Source organism: Miniopterus schreibersii (genome assembly GCF_964146895.1).
Source record: "Miniopterus schreibersii genome assembly, chromosome: 1".
Taxonomy (NCBI): Eukaryota; Metazoa; Chordata; class Mammalia; order Chiroptera; family Miniopteridae; genus Miniopterus; species Miniopterus schreibersii.
The window spans coordinates 168282988-168305476 of NC_138101.1; the positions used below are offsets into that span (position 1 = coordinate 168282988).

The 22489-nt window shown below is 40.5% G+C and overlaps 1 protein-coding gene across 1 annotated transcript in view; it reads right to left on the reverse strand.

The window, feature by feature from the left end:
• The window catches only part of GCH1 (GTP cyclohydrolase 1), a 32436-nt gene that overhangs the window by 1827 nt on the left and 8120 nt on the right, over positions 1–22489 (reverse strand). Inside the window, exons 2-4 of the mRNA XM_081156419.1 lie at positions 8774–8883; positions 6003–6058; positions 200–231 (exon numbers count right to left, since the gene is read on the reverse strand). Coding sequence (XP_081012545.1) covers positions 200–231; positions 6003–6058; positions 8774–8883 — 198 coding nt within the window. The remainder of the gene's footprint in view (positions 1–199; positions 232–6002; positions 6059–8773; positions 8884–22489) is intronic.

Sequence of the window (22489 nt, forward strand, 5' to 3'; positions counted from 1 at the left end):
GAAATGTAATAAAAATACATTGATTTTAAAATGTTCGTATGTGCATAAAAATTTGAAGGACTGTGCACAGCAGATATTTTCTGGTTTATCTTCTGTGAGGTTTATAAGTCACATGCATCACACTTACAATGAGAACGACACAAACTGCCTTTTCCTTATGAAAAAAATCTCTCTGTAAAAAAGTTGTTTTAAAATTTACCTTGCAATCTTCTACTGTAGATTTCTACAATCCTAAAAAAGAAAGACTTGTTTTAGTTAATCATAAATTTTGAAAAGTGAAATTGCTAAGGCTTCCTTAAGACTAAAAGGGCTTTATTGGAGCAAGTGTAGCGGGTGGGCAGAGATTCGAGTTTACAGGATAGAAAGATAAAATCTACAGAAAAATGTGAAGAGGAAAGGCCTGAAGGAGACCAGCTCTGATGGGGTGCTGCTTCCCTACGTCCCCAAAGAGACAGAGAATTAAGAGTATAAAGTTCACTTATGGAAAACACAATTAGAGATGGGTAATTTTAAAGCTCCCAAGTCATCAAATATTCTAATTAATCATATTGTTTAATCATAGCTTAAAGTTCAAGTTAAAAATTTTTAAAAAACACTATTTGTTAATTAGTAGCTAGACCACTGCCAACTATTGTACCAACTAAACCTATTAGGATAATCAGATTAGAACCGAACAGGCTTCTTCAGACACCTCTTTACATAATAGCTCTGTATCAGCAATCAACAAGATTGGCCCCCTCCCAAAATAAAAGCTTACAGATCTTAGCTTATAACACAATTGGTCAAGTGGTGATTTTTCTCCTTTCAACATTTTCACTCTAGTTGTGAAATGTCAAGATAGCCATGTGAATCACCCATTTTATTTCTTTTTTATTATTATTATTGCTTTTTAGAGAGAGAAAAACATCAATTTGCTGTTCCACTTATTTATGCATTCATTGGTTGCCTCTTGTATGTGCCCTGGGCTGGCATCAAACCCGGAACCTTGGCATATCTGGCTAGGGCTGTGAATCACCCATTTTAGAATAACAATTCACATTAAGGACATTTTATTTAAAATGTGGCCTTTCAGTCAAGAATTTTAAGGCTCTTCCCCCAGCCACCCCCACCCCCACGCATATGAGTCTCAGATAGAACTGACAACTTACTCCTTTATACCTGGTATAGCCAATTAAGTCAGTAAATGGTAGGCCGCCCCATTCACCACTCAACCTGAAGGCAGGAGCCACTCTGATTCTTCTGTGTTCCCAGCAGGTAAACAACACTGAAGGAATTCCAATATATATTTTTTATTTTGAACAAAAACCTGAGAAAGGATGGTTCAGCTCCTAGATAGAAAATATGTCTTATTCTTACTGGGTCAAGTTTCTATATCTATTACTTCTGATCGTTTTCCAGGTGATCTTCCTTCTCATAGTTCTCATTTCTTTTTCTCAAGTAAAATTTCAGGTACAACATTAGATAACGGTGGTGATGTTGGGCATCCATAGTTTGCTCCACGCTTTAATAGGAATGCCTGTAACGTTTTACTCTCACCAGTGCTGCCTGTTTCTGGTAGATAGCCGCTCTCATGCCAAAGGAGTCCTTCATGCGTATCGCTGAGTGCCCACTACATATATAATTATGTGGTGAGCAGGATCCCCATGCTCAGAGTTTATGATTTCTTATTCCCAGTTTATCTATTTTTCTTTTCAAGTAAAAAGTAGGCGAATTTCTGTCTTCTCAGCAGTAAGAAAAATCATATAGCTTCTCTGAATTAAAAAATTTATACATTTTTGTACTCATTCTTGAAGATAATTTATTGGGAAGTATTTGTTGGGAACAGAATTCTAGGTTGACACTGACATTTATTGGCCTTTCCATATTGCCACTGGCAAACCAATTGTCAGTCTAATTGCTGTTACCTTGTAGGTAATATTTTTCTCTGTGGCTGCTTTTATGATATAACTTGACTTGACAAGCTTGGCTTGACACCAGGCTGCAAATCCTCGGGCATGGCTAGAGCAGAAAGCAAACGTGCAGCGGGAAAAGGAGCTGGATCGCGGCTAACGCGGGGAGTTTGAACTTTATGTTTAAAGCTATGGGGAGCTATGAAAGAGCAGCAGCATCTTTAGAAAGAACACCGTAGCAGCATATGAGAGCAAATTTAAGGACCCTAAGAGATTCGAGTCAAAGAGGAGTTAGGAGTTTAACGTATAATCTAGAAGGAACATAAGAAAGCCCAACAGGGAGTCGCAGCAAAGAGCAAGAAGGCAGCAGAGTAACGGGAGGGGAGCAGGGTGTGGCAGGTCGGGGAGCACGCAACAGGAACGAGTGGGTTCCCCCTCACTCCTTGCCCCCAAATGCATTCCAGGTGGAGCAAAGATTTAAATATAAAAGTAACCCGGGAAACATGAGTTTTTTGACTACATGAAAGTTTTTAACTTCTTTATGGAAAAATAATACTGTAAAACAAAATCAGGAGACAAATGAGAAGCCTGGAGAAATTATTGGCAGCCCCTGACCTCACTGCTTCACCATTCAGAGAGCTCAACGGCAAGCAGCCCAACGGGGAAATTAGCAAGGCCAAGTGCAGCAAGTTTCTGAGAAGATTAAACCTTATTCTATTAAAGAAATGCAAATTAAGACAAAGGTATCATTTCCCACTTACCAGCTTGGTAAAGATTGAAAAGTGTGATGAAACCCAGTGTTGGCAAAAGTGTGCAGACACACTCTTTATTATTAGAGTATAAATTGGTATAATCTTTTTTTTGGAGAGTAATTTAGTAACATGGAAAATTCAGTTCCCCTTAACCCAGTAAATTTTACTGCAGTAGTTTATCTTACAGGTATGCTCAAAGTATACAAATGTATAAAAATATGTTCACCAAAGCATTTTTTATTAACAGTAGCCTCAAACTGTAGTCTATATTTACCTATATCAAAGACTGGTTCAATGAATTCTATTAATCAGTCTAAGAAATACCATGGAACTTGGATTTTTTGGACTAAAAGATGTATAAGAGATTTCGAGGTACGTTATTTTTTTTAAGCTGTCGTACGAATGTAGGGTATGGTCTCCCCCACTTTTTTTTGGCTTTGTTTTATTTTGCTAATTTTAAAGAGCTTTGTGTTTATGTTTGTGTGTTCATAGAAATTTTCCAGAAGGATAGTGAAAAAAATATCTAGTTTCTACCCTGGGAAATGAAAATAGGAAAGAAAAACTTTCCTTTTACTCACTCATTTGTATTTTAATTTAACTAGTATGTTTGTTACTTTTGTAACTGAGAAAGGAAAAATGTTCACTTTGTAATCTAATGCTTACTCTGCCTTTTTAACTCCCTCCCCCTTTCACCCCTGCCTAAATCTCTTATTTCTATCAATCAAATCTGCTTCCTATCCACTGGCATAGGCCTGGCTCCTCCCCTCTTATTTGCCTTTGCTTATGCATTAACTATACCTGGAGGAGCTTCTCTTCCATTTAGAGCTCTGCTCAGCCCTCCACCTCTGGGCCTCTTCCACCCTCCCAGGCCACAGCCACCTTGGCATTTCCGTGGCACCTGCTGCTTCACACTCTCGCCCTCCTGGAGGGCAGAGGCTCTGTCCTCACCTCTCTCTGGCACAGTGTCCTTGCACTATAGGTGTTCAATAAATAGACTAGCCATGGCTACCACGAGGCACTGCGATTCGAAATTCAAGATTTAATTATGTCCCCTCAGTTATTCTAAGGCAAGACCACTAATACATGTTCAATGGATTTTCAGCAGCAAAAGGAATTTCTATTCAAACTAAGCTTACTCTAGAATTCTACTAGAGTTAAACCCGATCAACTCACTTCTGGCATTTTCTTGTTACTTAGGGCTTTACGTTTGATATTTGACTTCCGTGGCACTGAAAGGTCATTCGTTTAAAGGCAAGCATACAACAAAACAAATTCACATACAAGGTCCAAGTGAACAGTGGCGTTTTGCTTTATTACTTGTCTTTCCCCTAAATACTCCCACCTCTTACAAGGAGCAGGGGTCAACATTTGGATTAAATCTTAGCCTTCTCTTCTGTTTCATAGACAATTTTTTTACAACATATCTGAAAGTAGCATACACTCGGTTCTTTGGTTTAGTGTTCCTTTTCCCCCCCCCATTAAATTCTAACCCTATTAGTTTAAGGTCCAGTCTCCAGGCTAACAATCAACTCCTTTGTATTGTTTCATAAAAGCTTAATTATCTGAGATCTTCTCCTTTCACTAGGAAAGGAAACAGCCAAAGATTATTCCTTCTACCCCCAAGTTACCACTTATTCCAAGATCTCACTGGATCCTTCTAGAACCCACTTCCCTAACGCGTCACCCATGTGTGTCTTCTAGAGAAGGTGCTCAGACCAAGGCCTGTGGAGTCTGCCAAGCTGTTTTATGATTTGAAAAGTACCCACTGCACACCTTTCACATAGGGACAGTCTGGCCGGGCATCGGCAGTGCCAGGACACCTGCATGGGGAACATGTAGGGTTGGCAATAGAAATTACAGTGGGGTCATTACCCCTCCCACCAATGTCCTTCTCAGTCACCCCTTGGCACTGCCACTGGGTACAGGTCACCGAAAGCTGGCAAGGTGTTTCTGGATTTGTGTTAAGAGTCTTATTGCAGCAAAGCAATTACAGCTGAGATAATAAGGTCCTTTCATGGGGCCAAGGAGCTCTGTCCAGTGGCAAGATTACTAACCAGAAATATAGTCGGACACTAGGGAAGTTAAATTTTTCTCTTCTACTTACTTTCTCCTCAATCCCTAGGGGAAATGAGTGGAAAGAAAGTAAAAAGAACAGCGATAGAGGGGAGCTGTCAGACTGCGGGGTGGTTTTCACAGATTCCGACAAGGAACTGAAAAAGATCTAGACCATTTCAGGAGTGCGGCAATCACCAGAGTTGAGGTTGAGAAGCAGAAACACAGAGCTACAGAATAGTCAGTTGATTATGAAGATTCATTTACTCCAGTTTTGATACGGTCACTATAATCTCAATCATGTCATTAAAATTTAGCTTGGTTTATTGTAAAAAGTGTGTGTGGGGGGAAGACTTGGCTGTATATTCATTACCTATTTCTTCATCTTGTTCTTAACTCTCTCAAAACAGATACACACACACATCTCCCAGGATTTCCCCAGGACTCACTAATTCTATAGACTCCTTTGTATTATTTCATATAACAATCCAAAGAAATTGCAAAAGGGGGCATTAAAATATTGGTGGCTGGGCCTATCCGAGATATATGAACGCTGACTCTCGAGTTGACTGTCAGTTAAACATAGATTACCATACTCTCCTTTCTCAAAGCCAAATAAAAACGATAGCAAAGGAAATTTTTTTAGAGGAATAAAAATACAGCATAAAGAACAGAAAAGACGACTGTAGCAGAGAGGAGAGAAATAGGAGAGGAGAGTAAGCATTATCTTGGAGTAGAGTTGAGAAAACCAAAGAAAGCAGAGACTTACGTCTGCAGAGGCAAAAAACCCCACAAAAAAACCCAGAGGTGAACCGACTGGCCCTGCAGGATCCCAGAGAGATGCCTGGAGGTACCCATGGCAGAAGGCAGGGTTGAGACCCCAACAGTGGTAGTTTGATTAAAAGTCTGAAAACCATGCAGCGCTATTAGACCCCTGCCCAGGTTTCCTCTCCCACCTCTCACTGTTAGTTAGCTAAACCACCCTTAGAGGACAGGAGCTCAGGCCCTCTCCAGCCAGGGCAGGCTCTACAGAGAAAAGTGAGAGCCAGGACTTCAAGGATGTGCCAGTGGTTGAAAAGCTAGGAGACGGGGTGGAGGGTAGGCAACAGGGGAGTGAAGGAAAGGGCATTTGTACTTCAGGTCCTCTCTAAGTCCTCTAAGTCTTTCTCTGCAGCTGTAAGTTTTAAGTTGCAATGTGACGTCCACACTAGATCCACACTGGTCAAGAAAGCCAGCCTGAGGAGACTCCTACTGTGCAGGACCAGGTCCTATAAACCTGTTTTCCTACTCACCGCCCAGTCATACTTACCTCGCAAGTTTGCTGAGGCCAAGGACTTGCTTGTTAGGAAGGTAACCGATGTGGACCTTCAGAGAGGAGACAGAAATGATGAGCTAAGTGACAGGACAGTGCTTCCTTGTGACAAAACAAGGAAATAGGGAAACATAACAGAATACTTTTATGTAATTCAACACAATGAAAATGCATCTTTAAGACATCTAGAAGACTTAAGATTTTAAAAACGAAGCACTTATATAAGCACTTAAAAAATTATATAAATACAGTAAAAGGAAAATATATAGGAATGACTCTATTAATAAAACAACAAATTGGAAGTATAGTCATGGTATTTCCTGGCCCAAAAGAGCGACAAAAATCACCCAAGACTGACCTCAGGACCAGCTGCGTAGGATGGCCCCCTGCCCTGGCGCCAGCTAATCAATCAGTGGGGACCACGACCCTGAAAGGGCACACCTGGAAAACTCCTGAATATTCTATTAAGATCTTTGCCCTGGGCCCTCCCCTAAGATCTCAACGCTTAAAACCATCAGGATGGAGGACCCAGTGCTCTCCCTCTGGGAGCATTCCCTTGCCTTCTTCCCTTCCCCTTCCCCGCCCTCCCCAGGGTTAGCATTAGCATTAGCTTCCTTGCTCCCAAGCTCCAAAGGCTCTTCCTTTGCCTCTATAACTTGTTTCCTAAGCCTGTTTCTTCTAGAAATTGCTTCTTCTACCTCTGTGATTTACCAAAAAAATGTTCTCCTGTAGTTGGGGTCTTGGCTCTGAATTCTTTCCTAAGACCTGTGAATAAATCTTTTTTAAAAAATATATTTTTTTATTGGTTGCTGACAGAGGAAGGGAGACAGAGATAGAAACATCCATGAGAGAGAAACATCCATCGGTTGCCTCCTGCACGCCCCCTACTGGGGATTGAGCCCCCAACCCAGGCATATGCCCTGACCAGGAACTGAACCATGACCTCCTGGCCAGACTTGAATAAATCTTTATCATTTATTTCTAACCAAACAAACAAAAATCTGGAGGCGAACACACACACACACACACACACACACACACACACACACACACACTACACACACACATCCACCAAGATCAGAATAAAGTGTGGTATTTACGTATAATGGAATAATATTTAGCAATGAAAGTAAACAAAGTACAATAGGCAATAACGTCAATGACTATTACAATGTGGAGCAAACGAAGCCAGACACAGAGTACATGCTGTAGCTTCTTTCTGTTTACACAGAGTCATGTGCCGCTTGCCAGAGCGAAGTTCTGAGATCTGCGTCCTTAGGCGATGTTGGCCTGTGGGCACCGCAGAGGGCGCTTACACACACCTGGACGGCACAGCCTCCTGCACACCTCGGCTACGTGCCACAGCCTGCTGCTCGGCAGGGGAGGAAAAGTATGTTTCCTCCTGTCCTTCTGGGTTCTTGGCTGAGACATCCACGTGATAAAAGACAGATTAACAGGAGAAAAATAAATTTTAGTAACATGTGTACCTCCTGTACACATGAGAGACACCCCGGGAAGCCGAGTAACTTGGCAGAACAGCCACAGCCACCACCTTAAACACCAGCTTCAGCTAAAGACGGGAGGTGTCAGGGGCAGGGGAGTCGGCTGGGGGCGGTGACCAGGCTAAGGGGAAAGCAGAGTTAAGTTCTTTTCTTCTGCATCGGTAAGAATTTCCAGAGACGGTTATAATCTTATGGGACCCTCAATTAACCAAAAAGTCCTTGTGCAGCACATGACCGTAGCTGAAAGACAAGCAAAGCTAATCTGCATGTGCGGACGAGGGGGGTCAGGAAACAGAAAGGGCAGCAAGTGAGGCGAGCTTCCCCGGCACCCCGGCACCCCGACGCTCTAGCTCTCGATCGGAGGCGGTAGGGACACCCACACGGTCTGTGCGTTTTCCTATGTTTTGCTTCTATAAAAAATAGCAATATAAAATACTTTAACAAAATGTTAAATTTAGGTGATGGGCACATCGGTATTCACAGTACCATTTCCTCTAAATCTCCTGTTTGAAAATTAATAAAAAATCAAAATCAAATCAAATTATGATGTGGGGAGGGGAAGACAATGGCCAACTCTAGGTCCTAAACCCACATATTCTCAAAGGGATGTTTAACTACAAGCTGGATGACATTATCTAGTTCTCATTAGATGTCTTTTTCCTAACACGGGAAGGGTTGGAAACAAATTAAATCCACTAATACTGTAACCTCTGCTGCAAGGAATTCTGCAATCATTACAGCTCATGTCATATTATACAAAAGTCTATCTTGTCGAGGCAGCTCAGTTGATTAAGAACCATCCCGATACACCAAGGCTGTGGGTTTGAACCCAGGTCAGGACACATACAAGAATCAACCAATAAGTGGAGCAAATCAATGTTTCTCTCTCTCTCTCTAAAAATAAGTAAAAAAAATTTTCAAAGTCTATCTTGGTCAAACATTATTTAGTCAAAATAAAGGATCAAGGTTTTCAGAGCCTGCAGCAGCTACCTAGGAAAAAAAGAGACTTTAATCTCATTACTTTAACCCTATTAAAGTGGCATTTGCAATGAAGTCCTTTCCCTGAGGGCCTTCAGCTACTTTGCTTTTATTTTGTTAATTTCAAGCTATTAGATTAGTCAGGTTGGTGAAGAGTAAAGGTTTATATGTAATTCTAAATATCTGAAATACTTGGGGTTAGGTGACAATTTTAAATATAATTATTCTAATTTTAAAACTTTCATTGCGCTTTATAAAACTGTTAGGAAACAACGGAGAAAACCTTACCTTTCCAATAAATGGTACTAGGTGATGTTCACACATGGAAAACATATCTATGTCCTTCACAATCACCATCTCATCATGATCTTCATCAAATATAGCATCGTTTAGGACATCTGAAATCAGAGGCTTGCTTTAGTAACATTTCCAACTTTACGAAAAGATACAGAGGAGAAAAACTAACAATTTTTACGGGTAAATAAAGTGACAATCATATTAATCCTAACTAAAAAATATTAAGGGAATGCAAGTTAAAACTAGTTTTTTTTCTGCTATTAATTAGTAGTCTTTTTATTTAAACAATGGAAAAAATCCTTATGATATAGTATTACATAAAAAATGCAGATTACAAATATATTTGCAGCATGAGAGAGGGAGGGGAAGGAGAAATTACGCAAAACAAGAGTGGCTATTTCTGGTGATAAGTATAGGATGCTTTCACTTTCCTCCTTACATTTTCCTCTACCTAAGACTTTCTCTATAATGGGTGTGTAGAAAACCGTATCTGAGAGAAAAATAATAATCCTTAGCTTTCTACATCTGAGGCCAGATCCAGACACCTATAAACTTCACCTGTCATTAATCCCTCAAATAATGATCTACTCATAAAACTTCTGGTTATCGTATGCAAGCATCAGGCTTATTCTAAATAGCTGCCTTCCTCCCTCCCTTCCTTCCTAAGAGAATAAATGCTGCAGCTTTTAGGTGTATGCCTGCCGAGGTTGGCTCTGGGGGATGAGCAGTGTTTTGTTTAACCTATGACTCTGGCACATACGGCCAGACCTACTACAGACACATAGAAACAAACCAAAAAAAAAAGCTTCCTTTTTAAAAACCGCACTGCCGTCTGCATAGCTTGGGAAACTAGATACATTCGAGACACCTAGCTATGTGATTTCAAGGACTTGGAGATGCCCAATCTGCATAGCGCGATGAGACAGAGAAGAGAGGAGCTGAGTGGAGCTTTACAGTCGCCTACAGCTGCTTCCCCCAGAGGCCGGCTGCGGGGTGAGTCACTGGGAAGACTCGCAACCGTCCGCCCACATAGCCCGACCTTCCGTGGTTCCCCTGCCACCAGAATAGAGGCTCGCAGATAATGAGTCTTCATTTAACCACAGTTAGCATCCCCGGAGTCAGGCTATTCAGATACATTTGACTGTGTAGTATAAAAGTCATTAATGTAGCCGTAGCCAGTTTTCCTCAGTGGTTAGAGCCTCAGCCCTTGGACTGAAGGGTCCCGGGTTCAATTCCAGCCAAGGGCACATACCTCAGTTGCAGGTTCAATCCCCAGCCCTGGTTGGTGTGCAAGCAGGAGGCAACCAATCGATGTGTCTCTCTCACACCAATATTTCTCTCTCTCTCTCTCCCTCTCCCTCTCTCTCTCTCTCCCCCTTCCACTCTCTCTGAAAAGCAATGGAAAAAATATCTTAGGGTACGGATTAAAAAGAAAAAAAAAGTCATTAGTGTTGTTAACAGCAGTGAACAGGTGGGGTTTAGACACACACAGACAAACACCACGCCCCTAAATGCAATGAAAAACCTAATATCCTAATACACTCTGTAGTTTAGGCCATAGTATTTGTACCAATATTAATTTCTTAAGTGTTGATAGCACTAGAGGAAGCTGGGAAAGGGTATACAGAAACTCTCTGTACTATCTTTGTTATTCTTCTCTAAGTGTAAAATTATTTCATCGAGGAGTGCAGCAGGGCAGAGCAGACCACTGAGGAGCTGGGCAGAGCTGTCTAACCGGAGAGGCCTTGCCCCAGGGCCGTGCTACAGCTGTGCTGTTTCCATAGCTGTGCTGTATCAAAATTGAGAGGTTTTGCACTGAATAGTCTCCTTCTTCACCGCACCCCCCTCCAAAAAAACCAAAATAATTAAAAATAAAATTATTTCAGAATAAAAACTAAAAAAAGGGCAAATATTTATCAACTAGAATGTATAAACAATGGAACACTACTCAGAATAACTACCAGTACATGTACTAATAATGTGGCTGACTCACCAACCAAGCGAAAGGAGCCACACACACACACACACACACAAACTGGGCATGAGACTCTGGGAAAGCAGACAGGTGGTTTGCCAGGGCCCAGAAAGGTGGGACAGAGGACTGGCTACAAAAGAGTAAAAAGAAACTTTTTTGGGTGATGGAAACAATCTATACATCTTCACCACACTGGTGGCTATACAACTGTATGTATTTGTCAAAACACAAATTGCACACATAAAGTTGGTGAGTTTTATTGAATTTAAATTATACCTTAATAGAACTAACTTTTTAAAAAATTTATGTTATTGCATATTCTTCCATACTTTTTAAAAAAACATTTTTAATTGATTTTAGAGAGAGAGAAACACTGATGTGAGAGAGAAATATTGATCGGTTGCCTCCTGCATGCAGACCAACCAGGGACAAAACCCGCAACCGGGGCATATGTCCTGACTAGGAATCGAACCAGTGACCTTTTGGTGTCCAGCATGACGCTCAACCGAGCCACACAAGCCAGGGCAATAGAGCTAACTTTTAAAAATAATTTGAAAACAAACAACTGTAGTATAATATGGAAAATTTTGTGTAAAGAAAGTGGAAAGAGGAAGGATATGAACATAGACACATACATATGGTTATCTTCAAAAATAAACACTAAAAGAATAAATCAGAAAGCAAATAAAAATGATTACCGATAAAGGACTAACAGGAGAAGAGATATGGATGGAAATGAGACATCTTTGAATATAATTTGTTATAGTTTTGACTTTGAAATTACGTAAATGTTTTACAAACTCAAAATTAAATCAAAAAGAACAAAACTAGTGACCCTCATACGTCCTGCTTTGTGTGATAATAGGACACTAGCATTGCCTAGATCCCATTTCATTAAAATGAAGCTAGACTATAAAGCTGACCGGGCCAAATCATTTTTCTTCAACAATAATAAAGTTCCCCTGCTATATTTATTTATGTTTTGCTTCAACATATCCAAAAGCTACCATCTGTGACTAATAAGAACAAAACACTATCACAGATTGTTTAATTTCCTGTCTGTTATCAGCAGCAAGAAGGTAACCCTGGAAACAAGGATTTATGGCATTCTATTTCGTGCTGTAGGTTATAACCAGTAAAGGAAACAAAGTAGCCTCCAAGGGTTAAAGGTTTGTCTATAACAATGCCACACACACATACGCACAAAGCACAGAAGTACGTTTATATTTCTCATGTCATTAATGACATCAAATAACCCTGCTGGGCAGCCATCTCTCAAGTATTTAGTTAGTCCCTTCCTGAAAGAACAGCAAGGCAGGCCACAGTGTATGACCCCACTACCTATTTAAGCACCCTTTCAAAATTGATTTTAGAGAGAGGAAGGGGGAGAGAGAGAGACAGTGATGTGTGAGAGAAACATTGGGTCAGTCGCCTTCTATACAAGCCCCAATCGGGGAGCGAACCCTTAAGCCCCCTTTGCAGCAAGGGTCCTCGGACTCCTCCAGTGGGCTTGTTACAGCACAAATCGCTGGACCAAACCCAGAGCATCTGATTTAGGTCTGGGTGGACAAGAGAATTTGCATTTCTAACAAGTTCTCAGAAGATGCTAATGCTCCTGGTCTAGAAGCCACACTTTGAGAGACCCCATTTTGACATATTTCATGGCTTGTACTGCTACTCAGAAATCTTCACACCTTCAAAATGCTCCTACTCAAACACAATATACATTAAGAATCAGGTTTCTGTTGGGGAGGGGGAAGGTAAAAGGAAACTCCTGGGATATTCCCCACAAAAGGAAAATTTCATCTCATGGAGCTTCCTTTTGAATGTGTGGTAATAGGAATTAACACTATCTAGGGTGTTTGGTGAGCACCAAAAATTAGAAGGGAGCTAGAGTTTTACACCTGATGCTCCTTCTGGGAAGACAGTGTTAAAAGACAACGGAAGATTTGGAACACTGACCGGGCATCCATCCTAAGGGGTAGGAAAGAGAACAGGGTCTGCCTGCTGGTATTAGAATTAGGAGAACATAAGACACAGAAAGCAAGACCTAAAAAGGCATCAAGCCTCTTTGCTCTTGGCTGGAATTAAACCAACTCAAGGTGCTAATAAACATTAAAAATCAGCCAGCTCACCCTGATTTAGTGGAGAAAGGTCTGAATCCCTGGCTCCAAACCCTCCCAACACTATAGCTGGACCTACCAGCATGCAGAACTTGTTGCTAATTTCTCCCAACCTTGGAAGTAAGCATTGTAGCTTAAGGCCTTGGAGTTTCCACAGTATCCTATATGCCATGCACAGAGCCCGAGTTAAACATAGATCTTCCATTTTATCTAATTAATATGTCAGTCTTTACCCTGTGATTACTTCCTTAAAATAGATTTAAAGAAGGGACTCCAGAGAAACTCAAGTGCCCAAGGGAACATAAGAATTCTCATTGCAGCCTTATTGATAAGAGCAAATATTAGGACTTTAAATGTGCGTCAGAAAAATGATTACACAGTTTGGGTAGAGTCATACAATAAAATATGAGCCAGCAGTGAAAGTGAGTGAATCCGAGCTGCATTTATAATTTCCTGAAACAATGTCCAGTGAAAAGAGCAAGTATCAGACAGAAGCAGTAACAATGTGACCCATTTAAATGAAGTGGAAACAATACTATATATTGTTTAAGGACATACACATAAAATAAAAATATTAAAATAGGCATGAGAGCTAGAGATCAAATTCAGGATAGCGGTTAACTCTGCGGTTGGAGGGTAACAGGATCTGTATTTTTTTAAAGCAATTCATTATAGCAAAATATTAAGATTTGTTAAAACTGGATGAATGCTGATTAAACTAGTTCTTTATACTTTTTCTTGCATATTTGAGACATTTCATTAATGAAAAAACTTTAATTGAGGTGTTCATACACATGCTGGTGTTTTGTTTCCACACACACACAAAAAAGGCAAGAAACTGGGGTTACCTCTGCACAGGACTGGGGCTAGAGGAGGGTGTCACAGGAAAGACAGACTGCTTCATGCAATGCTGTCAGCTCCTTCAGAAACCTCCCTAAATCACAGGGGGCAAATAAAACAAAGGCTTCTGCCCTGGGGGCTGCGTTAAAACTTTTTACTTTCTACCTCCCATTTGGAAAAATTTGTCCTATGAGTAAGAGCAATAGCAATGTTAAAACGAATTGAAAGAGAGAAGAAAAGCACTATCTCTGCTTTCATTTCCATCATGAGGGTTTACCTCTTATCACTTCCAACACTCACACCTTTTTGCATTTAAGAGAAAGCCAACATTGATAAAACTTGGCCAAAATAAGCAAGAACCCAAACATTCCACAGAGGCAGCCAATTGATGTTTCTCTCTCTCCCTCTCTCTCTTTCCTCCTCCCTATCTCTAAAATCAATAAACATTTAAAAAAACCAATAAAGTATGTACAGAAAGAATGTAAATGTTTTTCTGAATTTAATGTAGGTCAGCTTCCAGCCTTCACTTCCCAAGTACCTGATTTACAGTTTTGGCTCCTTCACATATTTGCCTTTTCGATTTTAAGATTCGTCAATTTAGCCCGGCCGGGCGTGGCTCAGTGGTTGAGCGTCGACCTAGGATTCAGGCGATCAGGGTTCGATTCCCGGTCAGGGCACATGCCCGGGTTGTGGGCTCGATCAATAACTCTCTCATCATTGATGTTTCTGTCTCTCTCTCTCCCTCTCCTTTCCTCTCTCTGAAATCAATAAAGATATATTTAAAAAAAAAAAGATTCGTCAATTTATCTTCAAAACAGATCACTTTTTAAATTGTAAAAAGTATTTAGCATATGCAGAAATAAAACATATTTTGAAATTAGTTGAGGTCAGTGTACCTCTACTCTTTGGAATTAGTTTAGCTAAATGATCTGGCGCTCTTGTTGAATAGGAATAGGTGGCAAGTACATAAGCAAAATTTAGTCATTAGGCTTGGATTTTGGGGAGATTCCAATCCCTTATTGCCCCGACACATATCAATTACTACACAAAAAGTCAAATTCAATGTCAAAGCCAGAGCCTCAGAGGAAAGAGTTCAATTCCCAAGAGAACAGTGATAGCTTAACAGTGTAAAACTTTATCTAGAGTTACACGGGCATTAAATTAGTACAGTATTGTGAAACCATACACTGAGGGTTTACAGGAACACCTGGAAACACACAGGTAAACAGAACCATGGAAGCTTTTTGCATTACCTGGTTTATGGCCTTATAACTTTATTTTTAAAACAAGGTTTGTTTTTTTCTTTTAATATATTTTTTATTGATTTCAAAGAGAGGAAGGGAAGGGAGAGAGAGAGAAACATCAATGATGAGAGAGTCATTGATCGGCTGCCTCCTGCACGCCCCCTACTGGGGATTGAGCCCGCAACCTGGGCATGTGCCCTGACTGGGAATCAAACCTCCATCTCCTGGATCCTAGGTCGATGCTCAATCACTGAGCCACACCGGCTGGGTAAGGCCTTATCACTTTAATGACTGTTCAATCTCATCCTTAATCTCTAGACAAGATAAAATGTATTCATTGTCAAGGTAGAGTTTTTGTGTCCATACTTCTTAAGCCACATTAAAAATAAAAAAAATCTCTGAACTAATGCGGGGGGTGTCTCTCTTCATCTCGGACATGCAACTCCAGCAGATTTGATTCTGACAGTTCATCATCTAGTCAAACCCTGCACATGCTCTTTAAACCAATCAAACCTGGGATCCTCAAACCTCAACATTTTCTGTGCCAGTAAAATTAGGCATGGAATTGGCAGCTTCACTGAAGACCTGCTTTGTTTTTCCCTTGTCACACTGGTTGTCTAGAGACCACTTGGATTGGGTCTAGAAGACGGAGAGGTATAGATGTTTCCTGGCCCGTGTCTCTCAACAGTAGAGATGTAGAAAAGAGAGAAGGATCAGGAAGAGACTGGCTGTTGACTGCAGAGCACGGCAACTTGCCCTGGTGGTGGCATTCGATGAACTTGGGGTAGTCGAGGTATTGCAGGAGGTGTTACCTGAAGGTGTTACAGCAGTTGTGTGATGTGAGTAAATCTGCGTGGGTAGGAGCAGTGCCAGAAACTGCAGCCCCAGTCCAGGCCTGGGAGCCTACCTCCGCCCAAGTCCACTCCATGGGTTTGCAGCACATCTCACTGAATGCCAGGTGCGTGGGGAACCCCTGGCTCCCAGCGGGCACAGGCAAGGTCAGCAGCAAGTCTTATTAATCAGAATAATATTTGGTTATGAAAGTGACTGGGACTAAACAAATCCAGTTTATTTTTTATTAGATAACTTCTCACCTGTAGATTTACTGTCCGCCCACCTAGTATCTATTAAACGTTGTAAAATATGTATATTCTTGTTTTTTCATTGCATGCAAATTGAAAGAAAAGAGGTGTACCATTTCTTGTTGTGTGTTAGATTATGTAGAAGATGTCTGTTAACAATTCAAAAACAAGATGAAAAAAGTTCATGTGGATGTTTTGTGTAGTACCTTGAAATTTGTATCAATAGTTAAAGTTCATTTCCAAATAACACTACCAAAATGCTAGATTTGACATGTGCCCAATATGAACAAGGGTTGATTGTGTATCCATATCCTAGAAAGGCCACATAAGAAACCAGTTGGGTCCTACAGCCAACACACTAGAAATCAGTTTCAATGATAACTTGATCAAGTTTTCATAGGAGGTCCTGAGATGGACACAAACATGAAACTCTGACCTCAAGAAACTTAAGATCTTAGGAAATAAGAGGCCTATGTGTAAAAATATTTTGAGAATGACTAGAACCTAAACTACAAAAACAATAGTTTATATAAAGGAAAAATTATGGCCTGGGAGAAACAATGTGGCGATACTGAAGATGAAGGTTTGACCCAGGCCTTAAGGATGAAGAGGAGAGGAAGAGAGGGTATTCTAGAGGAGGTAAGGGAAAGAGGTACAGTCTAAGATAAGATACAGAAATGGGAAAACAACATCAGGTAGAAATCAGATTCCCTTCTATTTTGGAGCATTTTCCAAATTAAATGTTACCTTCAGTTCATGATCTCTCAAAACAGACATCATTCCCATTTTACAGACAAGGAAACTGATGCTCTATTTGGAAACATTCAGTTCTGCTGAGGAAGAGCCAACTAGTCAGTGCAAAAGCTGGCTTTTGTCCCCGGGTCCTCTGACTTCCAGATCAGAGCCCTGATCACACCAGCACCCAGAAGTCTGAACCTGACCTACCAGAAGAATGGACTGAAAAAGGGGAGAGTCCAGAGGGAGGAAACCTGGAGTTACTGCAGGTCACAGTCAGCCACGAAATGACAAGGCCTAAAGTCAATGACAGGAAATGAAGAGAGGAAATCTGATTTGTTAAAACAAAGTAAAATTAGTTATAAACATGGGGGTTAAGGAAGGAGAGGGCCCAGGAGAGCAGATAGAAAGAGCAGCCTGGTACCCAGAGGCTGCTAGAGCCCAGAGTTGCTGTACATCACCCGCAAAATACTGTTTTATCAGCTATTTATTGGGTTTATATGAGGAAAACTTCAATACTGTAATGCTACTTTGACCTTTACTTTTTGAAAACAAACTGGAATAGTTTCAAGGGAAAAAAGAATCCCATTAAATCTTCAAACCAATAAAAAGGTCTTTTTTAAAAAAAAAAAAAAAAAAGAACTTCTCTATAGGAGTCTCTGCTAGGAAATCAGTTAAGAATCACTTCTCAAACCAAATAGAGTCTTTAAATCTTCAACATCTAGACATTTCGCGTTTCCTGGTTGTGATACTGTAGGAAGAAAACAGCATTCCTGCTAAAAATGTTTCCCCTGAATAGAATTAAGTCTTTAGACCTAATTTCCAATTTCCAGGAATAGGAGGGACAGAGAAGCAAGTTAAATGGGAACAAGAAGAAAACAATCAGACAACCCCCAAAGGTGGATCATCTTGAAGGACAACTGACAGCCTCGGATAATCAGTGTAATGTAAGGGGTAGGAGAGGGAGGTCCAAGGAACTCTTCTAGACTAAAACCTAAGTCAAATGCAAATGAACGGAGTGGGTCCTGGCTCCAACGACTCATGAGTAAAAAACAAATTTGACAACTGGGGAAGTTTGAATATAGAGTAGATATTAAATGATTGGAAGAAACTAATAGTTAAGTTTACTAAGCATAGTTGAAGTGGTTAAGACGAAAAACACTTTCTAGGTGACAGCTCACCTCTAAATAAACGTTTCTGATTTGCTCTCCGCAAAAGAACAGAACATGCCAACATGGCAAAATGTTAATTTTGAGTCTAAGTAGTAAGTGTATAGCTGTCCATTATACAATTTTGCCTATTTTATGTTCGAAATTTTTACAAAATAAAAAGTAAAAGTCAAATAAAATGTCATGACCCTAACAAAGAATATTCGTTTTCTTGGTATTACTGTTCTACCAACTAATCCAACAATTCCTCTTTCAGCTCATATGAGGCCTTATTAATACACTAAAACCTCACATGCTAGTAGGACTAGCAACTGCTTATTCACATCTTGTAGATGTGTCTACAAAGTTCCTAGGGGAAAGTCTTTAAATAAAGGGGCTATAGGTTAGAAGATCACACACCCTGAAGGGCATACAAATGAGGAACCTTTTCAAAAATCTGCATCACAAGAAAAACAAGAGACCTGTTACCATAGAAACTGTTTGAGTGGCTAGACTGTTTCAAAGGAAAGTGGCACTTCTATCAAGGAAAAAAGTCTGAGGTCCTTGCTAGGACCTCATTCATGCGTCAGCTGCTGAAAGTCTACACATGAGCAATGAGACAATACTGACCAGCATGCCCATTCTACGGAGACCTCAGCATGGCAATTCAACTCCTAGTCCAGCCGCCCCTCCCTGTAGACCAGATCCATAAAAGTCTTGAAGTGACTTGTCCAAAGTCATAAACTAGTTAATGAGGATGCTGTGACTAGTCCAGACTAGCCGTTCTTCCCATTACACCAGGATGAGTCTTTGGGCTCCACCCTCAAAAAGGGTGTGGTGTACTGTGGTGAAGGGGGAATAGAGAGAAATGGATATTAAAATGAAAGAAAAGCCCAGCCGGGCGTGGCTCAGTGGTTAAGCATCAACCTAGGATCCAGGAGATTGCGGTTCGATTCCCGGTCAGGGCACATGCCCGGGTTGCAGGCTCGATCCCCAGTCAGGGGCGTGCAGGAGGCAGCCGATCAATGACTCTCTCATAATGGATGTTTCTCTCTCTCTCCCCCTCTCCCTTCCTCTCTCTGAAATCAATAAAGGTATATTTAAAAAAATAAAATGAAAGAAAAAAAACAGCAGGGATAAGCATAGCTTCCACTGAGACAAATCCTGAAGGTACTAACAGGTGGAGGCTGTCTGCAAACTACTCCTTGCAGCTGAAATGCAAATTGTTTCTGATGGGCATTTAGAGTGGCACACCTGCATGGTTACCTGGGCATTAACAGAGAGCACATATTTTGAAGGGGTGGTCAGTTGGAGAGGTTTGATCTATAGCAGCTCTACCTTAAAGTAATCTGGAGTTCGGCTAGGCCCTTGCTGAGTTCACAGCCTCTCAGCTGAACTCCAGCACTCAGTGCCTTCATTCCTGCTCATGAACATCTTACTACAAGTGCATAAACTGTACAATAGGTATCACTGTATTTTAAGCTATTTTAGGGAGAAATGCCTTGTTTGGGACCTTTGGCAATGGCCTCTGTTGAACTCGGCACTGATTCCTACTTAGAACAAATAAAAAGTAATACATGTACGTAAAACACATCATGCCTCACAGCAAGAACCACATACTCTCAGCAAAGTGCTTCACTGAAACAGAGTCTGGGCCAACCAGACCTCAAAAAAGTTCAACCCGGAATTCAGCAAGGGCCCATTTCCTCACCTAAACCTGGTTGCTAGTTCACAGAACTCTAGATAGGCAATAGCTGTTGATAAATTGGGGGGAAGGGAGGATTCCCTCAAGGTTAGCAACCCAAACTCAAAAAGATAGTAAAGAAAGATGAGAGGAAGAGAGCCAATAATAAAGGCCAAACATCGCATCACAAGCCTCACGTAGGACCTGTGCTTCGGTCGCCAGCTCCAGTGTGGGAATGAGGCAGAGTGTTTTTCAAGACACACTGTGCACTAAACTAAAATACTAAACTGCCCTAGGGAGGAGATGGAAGAGTAGGAAACAAATGCAGACAAGAGGCTAGAACATAATAAAACCTCACAGCCATGGTGAGAAAAGACAAGGGAAAATCAGTAAAGTGTTTTCAGAAGGAAAAGACCTATTCGATTTTAGTAAAATCACATTGGCACTAAGGATTGGAGCAGGATAAGCCAGGAGGCAAGGCAGCCAGTTGAGAAGTTCCTGTATTCAGGTGAGAGATGACTAAGAGTCAGAACAAAAGATAAGACAGTATCCAAAGATACTCTGGAAGTAGAAGAGTTACGACTTAGAGCAAGAGTAAGCAAGGGGATTAATAAGAAAAAAGACTTGCAGATGAAACAAATGGCCAGATTATAAAGGCTAGACCAACTAGCAATGTGTGTCAAGTCAAGTTCCCTAGAAAGGCTAACTGGTCAGAATAAACTTTAAAACATCAGAGAAAGGAGCCAGCCCTAATGCCTTCTGTGCTGATCTTTTAAGTTTAAAATAAACCTAACTGCTCTGAAAACTCCATTTATCTTTTTTAATATGTTTTTATTGATTTTAGAGAGAGAGGAAAGGAGAGGGAGAGAGAAAGAAAGAAAAAAAAACAAACATCAATCGGGTGCCTCCTGTACGTACCCCTGACCAGGAATCGAAGTGGCAACCTTTCAGTGCATGGAACCACCCCCAACCACCTGAGCCACACTTGCCAGGGCAAGCTCTATTTAATTTTAACTTTATGGTACAGGCAACTATGAATACTAGTCATTCTTTTTATTCCAGAACCCTTAGACCATAATCTTCTCTAAAGCAACATGGACTATTTCTGTTTAAAAAAAAATTGTTTTCCTCCGGCATTCAGTTCAAAAACTACCTTCCCCATAGCCAACTGTGGTCTCAAGTGTCCCTGCCAGAGACTTCTGGTCCCTGCTAGCACAGACCATGGGCTCCTTGAGGGCCAAGACCTGGCCAACAGGTTTTGCTTCCCCTTTAACAACTGGCACAGGGTCATTCATAGAGCTGTTGTTTGGTGAATACTCACACAGTGCATCTTCAAAGGATTTCTTAAAATAAATAAAAATACAATAGCTATAAATTTAAGAATACACAACATTCTATAGAATGAGTTACTAACTCAACAAGGATGAAACGGGTCTCCTCTAACTTCAAAATGATATTCATAATAAACCCTGAAGACATTATGCTAAGTGAAATAAGCCAACCACGAAGGATAAATGTGGTATGCTTCCACTCATATGAGGTACCTAGAATAGTCAAATGCATACAGAAAGTAGAATAGTGTTTACCAAGGGCTGGGGGGAAGGGAAATAGGGAGTTACTGGCTAACGAGTTTCGGTTTGGGATGAAGAACTGTTCCGGAGATGGATAGTGGAGATGGATGCACAACAATGTGAATGTACTTAATGACAATAAACCATATACCTGAAAATGGTAAATTCTCTTCTGTGCATTTACCACAATAAAAAACAAACAAAAAAAGAATGTACACCATTTAAGTATATGCGCTTTGACACAGTTGCCAATATACAGCAGTGAACATGATTCAGATATGTTAGTACAGATGGGACATAATTATGCTGTATTATGGTTGCCTAATTGTTCAAAAAGAAGTTAAAATAAATGTGTATCTCTGAAATTTATATACCGCTGTAGTTACAGATAAAATTACTTTAAATGAAAGGAAATATTAAGAATTTATAACTACTATTAAAAAGAAGTACAAGACCTAAAAACACATGTAAAACAGAACTGAAGTTTCCAAACAGTAAAACCATTAAAACAGACTTGCATTTATAAATGACAACATAATTAAATGTGCTTAGACAAAATACATAAAATTTTGGTTTTCAAACAGCTCCCTCAAAAGAGTAAGTGCGGGAAAGGTTTGTTAGTTATTAATCCACCTTACAATTGAATGTAATATAGCTAATTTTTTTTGGAATCATTCATGAATTCTTCTGATCAAAAACTTTGTGAAATATCTTTAAGTCAGGATACGAAGAAATGCCTCAAAACCAAAACTACTTGGCTTTCTCTTTGCTAGAACTCAGGAAGAAAAGCAGAATTCCTGTGTCTTACAAGTCTCACATATTAATTGGTTCTTCATATGAAATTCTAACATGGGCACTTGAAACCTGAGGGGGCACGATGTCAATTAGAATGGGAATGCTGTAGTCACTCACGTCTAAGTTCCTGCTGTGACCTCTGGCAAGTGACTTAACCTGAGCCTCCTCAGTTTCCACCTCTTTAAAATGCATATGTTCATAGCAGCACAATTTACAATAGCTAAGATCTGGAAACAACCCAAGTGCCCATCAGTAGGTGAGTGGATAAAAAAAGCTGTGGGACATTTACACCATGGAATACTATGCAGCTATGAAAAAGAAGGATCTTTTATCCTTTGGGACAGCATGGAGGGAACTAGGAAGTATTATGCTAAGTAAAATAGGCCAGTCAGAGAAAGATAAGTATCATAAGATCTCACTTATATGTGGAATCTAGTTAACAAAGTAAACTGATGAACAAAATAGATACAGAGATATAGAAGCATGGAGCAGTTGGGTGAATTTCAGAGG